The 15,184-nt window shown below is 38.3% G+C and overlaps 1 protein-coding gene across 1 annotated transcript; it reads right to left on the bottom strand.

Annotated features, from left to right (window-relative positions):
* Positions 1–2,037: 2,037 nt before the first annotated feature.
* Positions 2,038–9,695, bottom strand: dpys (dihydropyrimidinase). Its single transcript, XM_058646668.1, has 9 exons — positions 9,365–9,695; positions 8,376–8,534; positions 8,069–8,248; positions 7,081–7,270; positions 6,597–6,753; positions 6,188–6,329; positions 5,341–5,483; positions 2,677–2,884; positions 2,038–2,412 (listed from the first exon to the last, which is right to left on the bottom strand). Exons 1-9 carry the CDS (start codon positions 9,611–9,613, stop codon positions 2,353–2,355), a joined length of 1,488 nt encoding a protein of 495 aa, XP_058502651.1. The 5' UTR covers positions 9,614–9,695; the 3' UTR covers positions 2,038–2,352.
* Positions 9,696–15,184: the final 5,489 nt, after the last annotated feature.

Raw genomic sequence — 15,184 nt, forward strand, 5'->3', positions numbered from 1 at the left:
GTGGATCTTAAAATGAAGGTGTAATGAAGTTGATTTTGAAAGTCCAATATTCAGTGTAAACAATCCAACGTTGCACACATGTCAGAGCAGGTCGCTCAAATAGCTCAGTCTTTCAGAAGATGAATTGTATCTCTGTGGTTCAGCCCAATAAACAGAAATTAAAAGTACTAAGAAAGTATTGTTTAGTATAGCTCAGTAAAAATAGCTTGTGCAGGGAGAATAAAAGTTATATGTCTGAGATTGTGAGTTCAAATGTTGTGATCATGTTTTTTTTTTTAGTACAAGATTCAATGTAAACAGTCAAAAGCTCCAAGAAAACCTTAGGAACTGTAGGAGTTGATAAGACCACTGATGAGAAATTCTGATGTCACTGATTCAATTTCTGAGAAACGTGGTTAATAAGAATAAACAGGTTCTAAACAACCGCATGCTTTTTAGGAACTGAACCCAAGTCTTCAGATCTATGAGTCAATGTCAAACAAAGAGCTAGTGTTGTGTCATTGAAAATGTGGATTCAAATCTTGTGTGATGAAGCAAATTGTATGATCCTCTTTGAAAAAGCATCTGAGTAAAACGGTTCAGAGAAATCATATATGGTTGAGAAATAGAACCTGCCAACTGCCTGACTGGGACAATCCTGCGATTGTTAGAGTCTGCATATCTATATATCTATTCATTAAATCCAGTCGTGCACAGTTCGTCAGATGTGCTTGGACAGCTCTACACCAACACAAGAGGAAGTGGTGCCGCTCTGGGTCTGGGATGAGTGTGACTTCTGTGACTCACATGCTACCACTGACCCATGCAGCAACCTGATAAGCTCACATTTTGTCTCAACTGACCCTGTGACATAAAACCATGGCAAGCAAGTCAGCGCAATAGGAAGCTACCACATGATGCGCGGTGACAATCGCAGACCTTTTTTTAAAAAAAAAAACAAAACAAAACAAAAAGAAACAGGGAAGGAATGAATACAGTCCATAGATGGACATGGACGGAGTGCATGTGATCAAGTGTGATGCTGCTGAATATGCAAATCTAGGGGCGTACTTTCATACGCACGTCAGTGCATTTGTAGCAATGTTACTCACACTCGTACCGCTAATCACAAATAAATTTGCTTTTTAAAAGCAAGCTATAAAAATGATTCTACATTATTATATTCTACTCTCATTGAACGGAATTTTTGTTCACCAACATTTCACCTTTGTTTTAAATTATTACAGCCTGGCATGTGTCATTGATGATTTTTTGATAATTTTGCATTATTATTTTAATAATAAATACTCACACTCATATTCCATGCAAAAAAAGTGCTATAAAAAATGCAAGCAACTAAAAATATTATACATTATATTGTACTGTCATTTAGTAGTTTTTGTCCTAATTATTGATATCAAATACTAATTAATTTTTTTAATATTTTAACCCTTTAATTTACATTTTTTTAACAGAAAATATAATTTTTGTGTTCAATTATTACAGCCTGAGATTATGCCAATGAGTGGGAGGGGGGATTGTGACAGTGCCATCTAGTGGAAATAGCATGTTTTTTTCTAGTGGAGAGTAGTAAAAAAAAGATAAATTCCAAGGCAAAAGCCCCAATTGACACCCAGCTATTATAAAATGCATGCATTATAATTTAATGGAAGTGAGATCAAAAATTGAAGTTTGAGTTCAATGGCACATTTTTGGCACTTAACGGTATGAGTGTAACACTTGTTTGTACATAGTGTATATTAGCCTTGCTGTAGGAGCTGAGCTGGAAATAAGATCAAATTAGCAATACACAATTCAGCCATTTGCATGAACACAGCCAAAATTATCAAAAAAAAAAGGGTTAAGGCACTAAGGGTTAAAGGAGGGATGCTTTTCGTTGAGAAACATCAGCCCTGTTTCTACTGGCAACAAACACTTGTTGTATGTATATTACGGTTTAGAGGTTTTATTCACATTACATCATTTTATTCATAGATTCATAGTTCACATGTAAAAGTGATAGAAGATATTTTACAATAATCACAGTTTTAAACCATGGGATTTTGCACAAGGTTTATTTTCTTTAAGGCATTATACTTTGGCAACAGGGCATTGACCTAAGTCTTGAAACAGACATGTGTGAAAAAGCCCAGGCCCCTACAACACACACACAGATTTATATGACTGGATAATGTGCAAAAATAAAACTGTAGATAGGATTCAATTATTTAAAAACGGTCAAATGAAGAATGCTCTCGGAGAAGTATTTCACGCCGAGACAGCCCTGAGTTGTTTTGGTTTTGATTGGTTCTGGATTGTACTGGAGACACACAGCTGGAGCTCAAAGTGTCTTTCATGTCCTAGTTCAGTTGTTCACAGAGAAATGACTTTGCCTTCATAGGGTTCTCTGATCACAGCTGAAGGTTGTGCCACCTGCAGAACAAATACAAAGCAGAGAGAATGGTTAAGTGACCTTTTGTGTGCAGCTTCTCTCTGGGCTTCGAACAAAACAAAATGTGACTTTTCAGTCGTCTGACAGGTGCTGCACAGTTAAGCATTTAAGTCCGCGTTTCATTTATTATGAATGGATCACTTTGGGAATTGGCAATATGACATCGTATTGCATTATTGTGATTTTTTTATAGTGAAGGAGACCATCTGACATTAAAGTGTTGAAATAGTAGGGATGTGACTAACCTGCTCCCTTTGTGTTATTCTTTTGTAAACAAACTCGGAGAAGGGTTTTCTGTGGATGAATTTTCCGTGCCCTGGTGACACCTTCAGCTGCCCTTCCTCATAGACCACTTTCCCTCCGGCGATGGTGACGACGGCGACACCGTGACACTCCATACCTTCGAAGATGTTGTAGTCCACAGCCTGGTGGTGAGTCTTGGCTGATATGGTCCTAAAAAAAAAAAGACACACATATTGACCACAATTACATCCCGGAACATGTGCTACATGAGTGAGAAATTATTAAGTCAAGTTAAGCAAATCTATTGTGAAGACTTAATGCAGTGTAAAGCTGATGTAGTCATTCACTATACAGCATCAAGTTAGCGCAGTGGACTTATGCAGCCAAACGTAACATAATGTATTATTTACAATTTGCTCATGTGCTCAAAAAAAAAAAGCTTACCCAGCACATAAAACCAGGATTCTTCCACCTCAACATTTTCAGTGTTTCTTACTTAAGTATTGTGGCACCTGTCCCCAGGCTGCTGAATGAGCACTGCCACTCTCCACACATCAAAAACAAAAAACAGACTGGGCTTGTTTCGTACAGAAAACACTCTCTCCGAAAGGAAATTTGAGTATGGCCAGTATAGATTTATTGACAGAAATGTTTCAAATAAATTGAATTATTTATCTGGAAGCACTCATGCAGAGGGTATATACACAGTATATGCCTGGAATGTTTCATTTAAGATTTATGGAAAACTCATATCTTAACAGCCCTGCTCGAATTATGTGATATGGTCTCAGCATACAAGGCTTATTGTTTCATTGTTTTGATTTTATTTAAACCTGCAGTAATATTTTTTGTGTTTTGCAACCATACATCTAACACAGTCTAATATTATATTTCTGAAATATAACTATTTCTGAGATGGAGTTTGCATGTTCTCCCCGTGTGTGTGTGTGTGTGTGGGGTTCTCCAGGTTCTTTGGTTTCCTTCTGCAGTCCAAAAATATGCACATTTGGGGATTAGGTAAATTGACCATAGGTGTGAATGATGAGAGTGAATGGTTGTTTGTCTCCATGTGGCCCTGTCTGGCAACCTGTCCATGGTGTACTGTGCTGGGATTGGCACCAGCGGCCTCTGTGACCCTCATGTAGAGGATGAGTGATGAGTGAGTGAGTGAACAGAGAAAAAAAAATGGCTTTTAATCTGCTTAATGCTGTATAATGCTACTTAGTTTGTGTGGCACTGCAGGTAGCATGCAGTGGATTTGCTAAATTTGGCTCTCTTGGCTCTTTTTTTAAATGTATATTATTATATATACTTTCTCCTATGTGGTCATAGTTTCTGCTCAATTTTCATTCATTCTCTGTTCACACACCAGCCTCCAGTACATTCATAAACCTAAACATTTATAAAACATCTCATTTAATGTTTATATCCTTCGCATAACTCGTTATTCAAGTAGCCCAGTGATGAGATACACGACAAGTGGCTGAGCGTCCGAGGCCTTTCTGGTTATGCAACCGTCTGTACCGTCTGGTCCCGGATGTTACCAAGTGACACTTGCGCTGAGGGCAGTTAATTGTGCCGTTTCACAGATGAATTGACAGCTGCAGTGATCAAACACGAGATGCTCTCTCATGCTCGAAAGGCATTGTAACTTCTGCAAAACGTTGGAGACGGAACGCACGCAAAAGAGTTTAAACAAAGACGTCGTGTGCAGGGAAACCAAGCCGGAGGATCATATATTATAAACTCCTCAACACTAGCAAATGACACCATGGTGTAATGTGTTTCTCCTTAAATTCACATCAGCGGTTAGTGACATCCCTGAGGAGCTCAGGCCCAGATTCTCCAGCAAACGGAGCAGTGCAGAGCCATTCTGGGTTATATAAGTCTGAGTGTGCTACACAGAGTGCGAGCGACTGGAATATAAACTGTCCTCTTTACCGGCGTCAGTGCATGTGCACAGTGCAGCATACTTCCTCCCTCTCCCTATATGGCACTTTGGTAGAATGATGACAGAATGCAAAGAAACAATCACACGATTGGTTATAATATTCCGGGCCCGTTACTGAAAATAGCCTTAATACCGTGTGTTCTGTACTATGAAAATCGGTTTAGCGCCCACGCGAAATATTCGTCATCTTTAAGATGCTCACTATGACCCATCAGCATGGTTCTAACGATACGTTCAGCTTATGTAAGTGTGATAAAATCCTTCTCCCAAACAAATTAACAAAAAAAATATAAAATCAATCACACAAACAATCTTTTTTTAACTGATGAGTGTATACACTGTGTTCGGCTTTAATCTGCTGCTATAAATGGTGCAGCGTAGACGTAATCAGCTTAGATGTGTGCGTCGAGGTGGCACGAGGTGAAAGAAGCTTTACTTCTCTTTTTAGTCGCCTTTTTTTTTATAGGCGGCATGATTCACTGCGATGCTTAAAAAAACCCACCCTTATCTTATTGAAATGAATGCTTCACAGCCTGAAGACATGCTATCACATGAGCCCAGGTACTCGGCAGCACCATCTGCAGTTGAAGATGCTGATAAGAGCAGGTAGGGAGCATTCTGAATGAGCTTCATATACATGTTAACATGTACTTTCTCTGTGTTCTAGAGTTTTCTGTCTCCAGGCTGCTGAGTGGCTGGACTCAAGGTTTCTCACCTTGTCATCTTGGGGTCCCATATAACCACATCAGCATCCGAGTCCTTGGCAATACGGCCTTTCTGCGGGTAGAAGTTGAAGATTTTCGCTGCGTTGGTGCTGGTGACGGTGACAAATCGATTCTCGTCCATTTTGCCACTGTGCTGAAGGGAAGAAACACACACACACACACACACAAAGCCAACAATATACACAAATTAGCAGTTGAAAAGGTCAGTGCTTAACTGTGGAGCAAGCAACTCGTTTCAGCCAAAATGCCATCTAATACTGTATATGTGCTTTGCCAGCTCTGTAGCATGTGGCAAATCTGCCCAGTTGCCTTGAGGCGGCCGGGGCTGAAACAGCATCCTCACAACAATGGCAAGAAAATGCAACGTCTGCACTCTAAGGCTCCAAAAGATTATTCTCTTTTGTGTTTGTAAGGAAAAGAAACAGCAGAATGAGATAATATTAAAAGGAAGTGGAACAAAAAAGAAATCCTCCGTCCACCTGCTATGTCAGAACGACAACCAAGTTTTAAGAAAATCAATTCAGTAGTTTTGAGCGATTCTTCTAACAAACAGACAGACAGCAAAGAAAGCATGATATCCTTGGTGGTTGTCATTATTCCCTCTCTTCTCATGAGTTATCGTTGACTCTGCATTACATTGAAAATAAGTTACATGGAAGCTGAAAATCATTTTCTTTCTATTGATATTTGGGCTCATCGCCAGTTTTAATCACATCATTTCAAAACTGTGAAACCGTGTGGACAAAGCTCTAAAATAGCCCTTCACAGCACCTACTACACTTGAGGATTACATCTCCGTAATCAGCAGACTTTTTATAGATTGTAATTAGGACGTACCACTCCCTTCTCCCAGATGACAGACATCCGGTCCTCCACACCATTCACTCCGTTAGGGATCTTGGTGAAGTCGTCTTTTCCCAGAGCTTTCTGGCACACAGAGAAGGTGCAGTTGTCTGTCCCCGTCAGACTAAGATCATCACTAGAATGATGACAGAGAAGTATAGTGTGTAATGTGACTGAATGACACAATTTTTGTTGAAAGGCTGCTATAAAAATAACAGAGGTATTCTCGAGACCAAGATTGTATGCAACGCTTTTTCCACGCAATAAATCATAACATATTTGCTTCAGCATTTCCAGGTGACAGTGCACGTTCATAACAAATGGTGGGTGTGAGTAACCACGTTTGATTTTTCACAAGCACATCATTACTGGTTTGGCGAAACCTTGCCCCTGCTACACTTACTTGGCCAGCAGGTCCATAAGGTACCCAGGAGTGCTGGGGTCAGGTCTTAGTGGAGGACCCATAACAAAGCCTGCAGCGTGTGCCCACTCCTTGTGCCAGTAGTTGGTACCATCTGTGCCCAGGCCTGCTGCAATGGGCTCCCCAAACACCACACGGCCTGTAGAGAGAGGGAAAATTTTAACAAAACAAAAAACAACTGGCTCTTGGTTGGTCTTCATGTAGAATAGCAGTTGGCAAAGATATGTTGCATTACTGCCCTCTGCTGGATTCACTTGTAGTTTGTAGTAGTGTAGTGTTTGACCACATCAAGGATTTAAAGTGAGGTGAAAATCCTAAATAATCAAAGCTGTAGTAATTTAAAAAGAAAATGCACTGAAAAGCAGTCAAAATCATACACGCTGTTACTGCCACATAAATAAATCCACCCTCTCTGCACTGTGCCGTACCTGATTTCGACAGCAGGTGGTAGCAAACTCACACTCACCTTCTCTGCGCGCATTAGCCACAACCTTGGCTGCAGATTTGCTCATGACATGGACCACATAGAGTGGGCAGTTGACAGAATTTGCAATGGTGATGGCTCTCTGAGTGGCCTCGGCCTCCACCTCCTCTGGTCGACACAGCTCGTGACCCTCGGGTCCAGTGATGCCCAGGGCCAGCATCTTCTTAGCGCCCTGTCAGTTCCCAGCAATGAAGGGACAACAAGGAAGGACATAAAAGGTTAAATGGGACGCAGAGATAACACATGACCGTGTCTGTCCAAGCAGAGTGAACAAAAACCACACAGAAACACTCAATGTTTGACTCACTCAATGCTTTAAACTGAAAGAGCTGTGGAAACCAACACATTTTAAAGATCTACATTCAGCACCTATTCAAATGGTAGCAATAATCAACCTCAACAGCCAGACGTTGCTTTCCTAGCATTTGCTACACCCTAGTGGTGATTTAATGCTATGTCACATTTAAAAAAAGACACATTAAGGCAGAGGATAGTCTTTCTTTCATGAGTTTTTCATGGTTCTGCTTTTAAGAAATGTGAGGGGAGGACACACGGTGGAACCAGTGGATGTGATACAATATCTGTGTTGGGCGAAATACCAATTTTTACTTTTCACGTTATTTGCTCTAACTGCTGCAAAAGTGACCTTTGAACCAGTGGTACAATATACACAGAGTTAATGTGTCACAACTGCCATGACAGCTACAACTATCACTGAATAACCTTGAAGTTTGTTTTATTTTCACAGTCACAGTGTCTGGTCTTTATGTAGCACTTGGACAGAAATCCAGAGGTTACACATTACCCAAAATGCATTCTGGACTGCGTTTACAAACTGATATTATGTACTTGACCTCCTTAAACAAAAACTTCACCTCGTTTAATTGCGTTGATTACAGTGACTCTGTTTGAGCTAAGGTTGGACAATGTGCTGTTATATTTGTGCTTCGTTTGTTAACACTTCACTCACCTCCGCGATCAGATCTCCGTTCTCAGCGTGAACCTGAGCTATAGCTCCGATCTCCTTACACTGGGCGAACGAAGCATAAAGCTCCGAGTCCTGCAGCATGAACACGTCTTTATAGGCCATGAACATCTTGAAGGAGTTCACTCCTTTTTCTTTGGCCAGAGTCTCCATCTCTTTCTTGACCTGCGGAAGGAAAAAGATTTGGAGAAAAACATGTTGGAATTCCTCTGAATTGATTTGACCAAGCCTTGATCAATCCCAAATGTATTGCATTTATTGACTTATTTTTATTTTAATTAATCTCAACCACCTCCTCACTCCACCACGTGACAGCGACATGCAGCGAATAGTCGCAGCAAACTTTGGGGTCAGCAGTCTGACGCCAACGGTCGTAGGCCTCAAGAAGAGATTTGCCGTTCTGGGGGATGACAAAGTCCAGGATCATTGTGGTCCCTCCTGCGAGAGCAGCCTGGGGGAACACAAACATAACCACACAGACACAGAAGTTACCAACAAGACCAACTCTGTAACTGTGTGGGATTTTTTATTTTTTTATTTTTAATAAAGCTGCATAGAAAATAAACAGATAAAGAGTATATATACAGTATACATGCACGTGTTTTAAATTCTCTTAATGTTTGCTACACACCGATCGCCATACACTAACCTGTGGCAACATTATCAGCACACAGGATAAGGGTTAACTGCCAGATAACGGTCTGGAATGTCCAGAGGAAGTGGGGAAAACAATAGTAACTCTCAATATAATGGAGTAGAACTGCAAAACAAGTACTCTGTAAATGCTTGTATTCAGAGTAACAGTAATAATGTGTTGACTTTTGGAGTTGAGGTCTGGTTTTACTGCGACACAATTATCATATACCTTCCTTTTACCATTGCAGTGTTTTGACTGACACTTTCAGACAGCAGTTTTTGACACTTGAAGTAAACAAAACAAAAGTAGACACCAGTTACAAGGTGATTTAGAAAGACTGGACAAAGTGACCTACATGACTAAGTTTTGTGTTTTCAGTCAACATAAAGTGATAATAGTACAGGCTATTCATGGCTATTCCTTGGCCTTCACTTTTACCGAGACCATTTTCTTATTTTACTTTAATTGTTTTTATGTTTTATACATTGTTGCTATGCCAAAAGTACTCGAGTCAACTCTATTCGGCTTGAATTAACAAAAACAAGTGTGGTTCTTTAATATGAAGCTGCTCCACCCTTCGATATTGTTCTGTAAAGAGGGCTAAATCTCTATCTTACAACGCATATAAACACAACTTATTCCACCTTTGTCCCTATGTAGAAGTCGTCCACAGCCTTGGTGCCCATGAACGCCAGCTCCATGTGAGTGTGCGTGTCGATGCCGCCTGGCATCACCAGCTTATCCGTGGCATCGATGACTCGCGCTCCCGTTGGGATTTGAAGGTTCGGTCCAACTGCGATTATTTTCCCATTTTCAATGTAGACGTCGCTGATCGCGGAGCAGTCTTCGTTCACTACTTTGCCTCCTTTTATCAGGATCCTGCTGGACTCCATTACTGCTGACCAACAACTGCTTGAGAGTTGTGTAAAGAGTCAGAGAGCAGCAGCTGCAGCTCACACGTGACAGGAACCAACCGCTGTGAGCCAACTCCACATTTGATTGCTCCCATAAGTTAGAAGCAGCCCAAAGCGAGCGTACAGTTGGGGACATCCGATTTTCACGATAAAACGTTAATATATTAAAGCTTATATGCAAAGTCTGTTCCGGGGCCACATAAACACAATAAACAAGGACTCCAAATGTTCCCTTTGTTTTACATGAATGTAAGTATATATATTTTTTTAAAATATATTATGAACAACCTGAGAAACAAGTGCAATTTCAATTTTCAATTTAATTTCATGCCTAAGTTTACCAATTACACATATGCGTTACAACTGGATCTACAAAGGCAAAAAATATGTAGTCACAGGGATCTGGAACTGAAAAATATAGTATTGGAAACTTATCATTATGTTAAATACTGTGACAAAAAGTCATAGGTTAGTTTGTCGTCGAAAACGTGACAAAAAAGTCATACTTTAGTATGTCGTCCAAAATTTCACCAAAAATGTCATGAGGTTTTAGTATGACGTCGAAAATGTGACAAAAAAGTAATAGGTAAGTATGTCGTCCAAAATGTGACTATAAAGTCGTAGGTTAGTATGTCGTCCAAAATGTGACAAAAAAGTCATAGGTTAGTATGTCTTCCAAAATGTGACAAAAAAGTCATAGGTTAGTATGTCGTCCAAAATGTGACAAAAAAGTCATACGTATGTTGTCCAAAATGTGACAAAAAAGTCATACGTATGTTGTCCAAAATGTGACAAAAAAGTCATAGGTTAGTAAGTCGTCCAAAATGTGACAAAAAAGTCATAGGTTAATATGTTGTCCAAAATGAGACAAAAAAGTCATACTTTAGTATGTCGTCCAAAATGTGACAAAAAAGTCATAGGTTAGTATGTCTTCCAAAATGTGACTATAAAGTCATAGGTTAGTATGTCGTCCAAAATGTGACAAAAAAGTCATAGGTTAGTATGTCGTCCAAAATGTGACAAAAAAGTCATAGGTTAGTATGTCGTCCAAAATGTGACTATAAAGTCATAGGTTAGTAAGTAGTCGAAAATGTCACAAAAAAGTCATAGGTTAGTATGTCTTCCAAAATGAGACAAATAGTCATAGGTTAGTATGTCGTCCAAAATGTGACAAAAAAGTCATACTTTAGTATGTCGTCCAAAATGAGACAAAAAAGTCATAGGTTAGTATGTCGTCCAAAATGTGACAAAAAAGTCATAGGTTAGTATGTCGTCCAAAATGAGACAAAAAAGTCATACTTTAGTATGTCGTCCAAAATGTGACAAAAAAGTCATTGGTTAGTATGTCGTCCAAAATGTGACTAAAAAGTCATTGGTTAGTATGTCGTCCAAAATGTGACAAAAAAGTCATACTTTAGTATGTCCTCCAAAATGAGACAAAAAAGTCATAGGTTAGTATGTCGTCCAAAATGAGACAGAAAAGTCATACTTTAGTATGTCGTCCAAAATGAGACAAAAAAGTCATAGGTGAGTATGTTGTCCAAAATTTGACAAAAAAATCATAGGTTAGTATGTCTTCCAAAATGTGACTAAAAAGTCATAGGTTAGTTTGTCGTCCAAAATGTGACCAAAAAGTCAGAGGTTAGTATGTCGTCCAAAATGTGACAAAAAAGTCATAGGTTAGTATGTCGTCCAAAATGAGACAAAAAAGTCATAGGTCAGTATGTCGTCCAAAATGAGACAAAAAAGTCAGAGGTTAGTATGTCGTCCAAAATGTGACAAAAAAGTCATAGGTTAGTATGTCGTCCAAAATGAGACAAAAAAGTCATAGGTCAGTATGTCGTCCAAAATGAGACAAAAAAGTCATAGGTTAGTATGTCGTCCAAAATGTGACTAAAAAGTCATAGGTCAGTATGTCGTCCAAAATGTGACAAAAAAGTCATAGGTTAGTATGTCGTCCAAAATTTGACAAAAAAGTCACAGGTTAGTATGTCGTCCAAAATGTGACAAAAAAGTCATTGGTTAGTATGTCGTCCAAAATGTGACTAAAAAGTCATTGGTTAGTATGTCGTCCAAAATGTGACAAAAAAGTCATACTTTAGTATGTCCTCCAAAATGAGACAAAAAGTCATAGGTTAGTATGTCGTCCAAAAGTTGACAAAACAGTCATAGGTTAGTATGTCGTCCAAAATGTGCCAAAAAAGTCATAGGTTAGTATGTCGTCCAAAATGAGACAGAAAAGTCATACTTTAGTATGTCGTCCAAAATGAGACAAAAAAGTCATAGGTTAGTATGTCGTCCAAAATGTGACAAAAAAGGTCATCGGTTAGTATGTCGTCCAAAATGAGACAAAAAAGTCATACTTTAGTATGTCGTCCAAAATGTGACAAAAAAGTCATAGGTTAGTATGTCTTCCAAAATGTGACAAAAAAGTCATATGTTAGTTTGTCGTCCAAAATGTGACCAAAAAGTCAGAGGTTAGTATGTCGTCCAAAATGAGACAAAAAAGTCATAGGTTAGTATGTCGTCCAAAATTTGACAAAAAAGTCACAGGTTAGTATGTCGTCCAAAATGTGACAAAAAAGTCATTGGTTAGTATGTCGTCCAAAATGTGACTAAAAAGTCATTGGTTAGTATGTCGTCCAAAATGTGACAAAAAAGTCATACTTTAGTATGTCCTCCAAAATGAGACAAAAAGTCATAGGTTAGTATGTCGTCCAAAAGTTGACAAAACAGTCATAGGTTAGTATGTCGTCCAAAATGTGCCAAAAAAGTCATAGGTTAGTATGTCGTCCAAAATGAGACAGAAAAGTCATACTTTAGTATGTCGTCCAAAATGAGACAAAAAAATCATAGGTTAGTATGTCTTCCAAAATGTGACTAAAAAGTCATAGGTTAGTTTGTCGTCCAAAATGTGACCAAAAAGTCAGAGGTTAGTATGTCGTCCAAAATGTGACAAAAAAGTCATAGGTTAGTATGTCGTCCAAAATGAGACAAAAAAGTCATAGGTTAGTATGTCGTCCAAAATGAGACAAAAAAGTCATAGGTTAGTATGTCGTCCAAAATGAGACAAAAAAGTCATAGGTTAGTATGTCGTCCAAAATGAGACAAAAAAGTCATAGGTTAGTATGTCGTCCAAAATGTGACTAAAAAGTCATAGGTCAGTATGTCGTCCAAAATGTGACAAAAAAGTCATAGGTTAGTATGTCGTCCAAAATTTGACAAAAAAGTCACAGGTTAGTATGTCGTCCAAAATGTGACAAAAAAGTCATTGGTTAGTATGTCGTCCAAAATGTGACTAAAAAGTCATTGGTTAGTATGTCGTCCAAAATGTGACAAAAAAGTCATACTTTAGTATGTCCTCCAAAATGAGACAAAAAGTCATAGGTTAGTATGTCGTCCAAAAGTTGACAAAACAGTCATAGGTTAGTATGTCGTCCAAAATGTGCCAAAAAAGTCATAGGTTAGTATGTCGTCCAAAATGAGACAGAAAAGTCATACTTTAGTATGTCGTCCAAAATGAGACAAAAAAGTCATAGGTTAGTATGTCGTCCAAAATGTGACAAAAAAGTCATAGGTTAGTATGTCGTCCAAAATTTGACAAAAAAGTCACAGGTTAGTATGTCGTCCAAAATGTGACAAAAAAGTCATTGGTTAGTATGTCGTCCAAAATGTGACTAAAAAGTCATTGGTTAGTATGTCGTCCAAAATGTGACAAAAAAGTCATACTTTAGTATGTCCTCCAAAATGAGACAAAAAAGTCATAGGTTAGTATGTCGTCCAAAATGAGACAGAAAAGTCATACTTTAGTATGTCGTCCAAAATGAGACAAAAAAGTCATAGGTGAGTATGTTGTCCAAAATTTGACAAAAAAATCATAGGTTAGTATGTCTTCCAAAATGTGACTAAAAAGTCATAGGTTAGTTTGTCGTCCAAAATGTGACCAAAAAGTCAGAGGTTAGTATGTCGTCCAAAATGTGACAAAAAAGTCATAGGTTAGTATGTCGTCCAAAATGAGACAAAAAAGTCATAGGTCAGTATGTCGTCCAAAATGAGACAAAAAAGTCATAGGTTAGTATGTCGTCCAAAATGTGACTAAAAAGTCATAGGTCAGTATGTCGTCCAAAATGTGACAAAAAAGTCATAGGTTAGTATGTCGTCCAAAATTTGACAAAAAAGTCACAGGTTAGTATGTCGTCCAAAATGTGACAAAAAAGTCATTGGTTAGTATGTCGTCCAAAATGTGACTAAAAAGTCATTGGTTAGTATGTCGTCCAAAATGTGACAAAAAAGTCATACTTTAGTATGTCCTCCAAAATGAGACAAAAAGTCATAGGTTAGTATGTCGTCCAAAAGTTGACAAAACAGTCATAGGTTAGTATGTCGTCCAAAATGTGCCAAAAAAGTCATAGGTTAGTATGTCGTCCAAAATGAGACAGAAAAGTCATACTTTAGTATGTCGTCCAAAATGAGACAAAAAAGTCATAGGTTAGTATGTCGTCCAAAATGTGACAAAAAAGGTCATCGGTTAGTATGTCGTCCAAAATGAGACAAAAAAGTCATACTTTAGTATGTCGTCCAAAATGTGACAAAAAAGTCATAGGTTAGTATGTCTTCCAAAATGTGACAAAAAAGTCATATGTTAGTTTGTCGTCCAAAATGTGACCAAAAAGTCAGAGGTTAGTATGTCGTCCAAAATGAGACAAAAAAGTCATAGGTTAGTATGTCGTCCAAAATTTGACAAAAAAGTCACAGGTTAGTATGTCGTCCAAAATGTGACAAAAAAGTCATTGGTTAGTATGTCGTCCAAAATGTGACTAAAAAGTCATTGGTTAGTATGTCGTCCAAAATGTGACAAAAAAGTCATACTTTAGTATGTCCTCCAAAATGAGACAAAAAGTCATAGGTTAGTATGTCGTCCAAAAGTTGACAAAACAGTCATAGGTTAGTATGTCGTCCAAAATGTGCCAAAAAAGTCATAGGTTAGTATGTCGTCCAAAATGAGACAGAAAAGTCATACTTTAGTATGTCGTCCAAAATGAGACAAAAAAGTCATAGGTTAGTATGTCGTCCAAAATGTGACAAAAAAGGTCATCGGTTAGTATGTCGTCCAAAATGAGACAAAAAAGTCATACTTTAGTATGTCGTCCAAAATGTGACAAAAAAGTCATAGGTTAGTATGTCTTCCAAAATGTGACAAAAAAGTCATATGTTAGTTTGTCGTCCAAAATGTGACCAAAAAGTCAGAGGTTAGTATGTCGTCCAAAATGAGACAAAAAAGTCATAGGTTAGTATGTCGTCCAAAATGTGACAAAAAAGTCATAGGTTAGTATGTCGTCCAAAATGAGACAAAAAAGTCATAGGTTAGTATGTCGTCCAAAATGTGACAAAAAAGTCATAGGTTAGTATGTCGTCCAAAATGAGACAAAAAGTCATAGGTGAGTATGTTGTCCAAAATTTGACAAAAAAATCATAGGTTAGTATGTCTTCCAAAATGTGACTAAAAAGTCATAGGTTAGTTTGTCGTCCAAAATGTGACCAAAAAGTCAG

This window comes from Solea solea, chromosome 13, assembly GCF_958295425.1.
Source record: "Solea solea chromosome 13, fSolSol10.1, whole genome shotgun sequence".
Lineage (NCBI taxonomy): Eukaryota > Metazoa > Chordata > Actinopteri > Pleuronectiformes > Soleidae > Solea > Solea solea.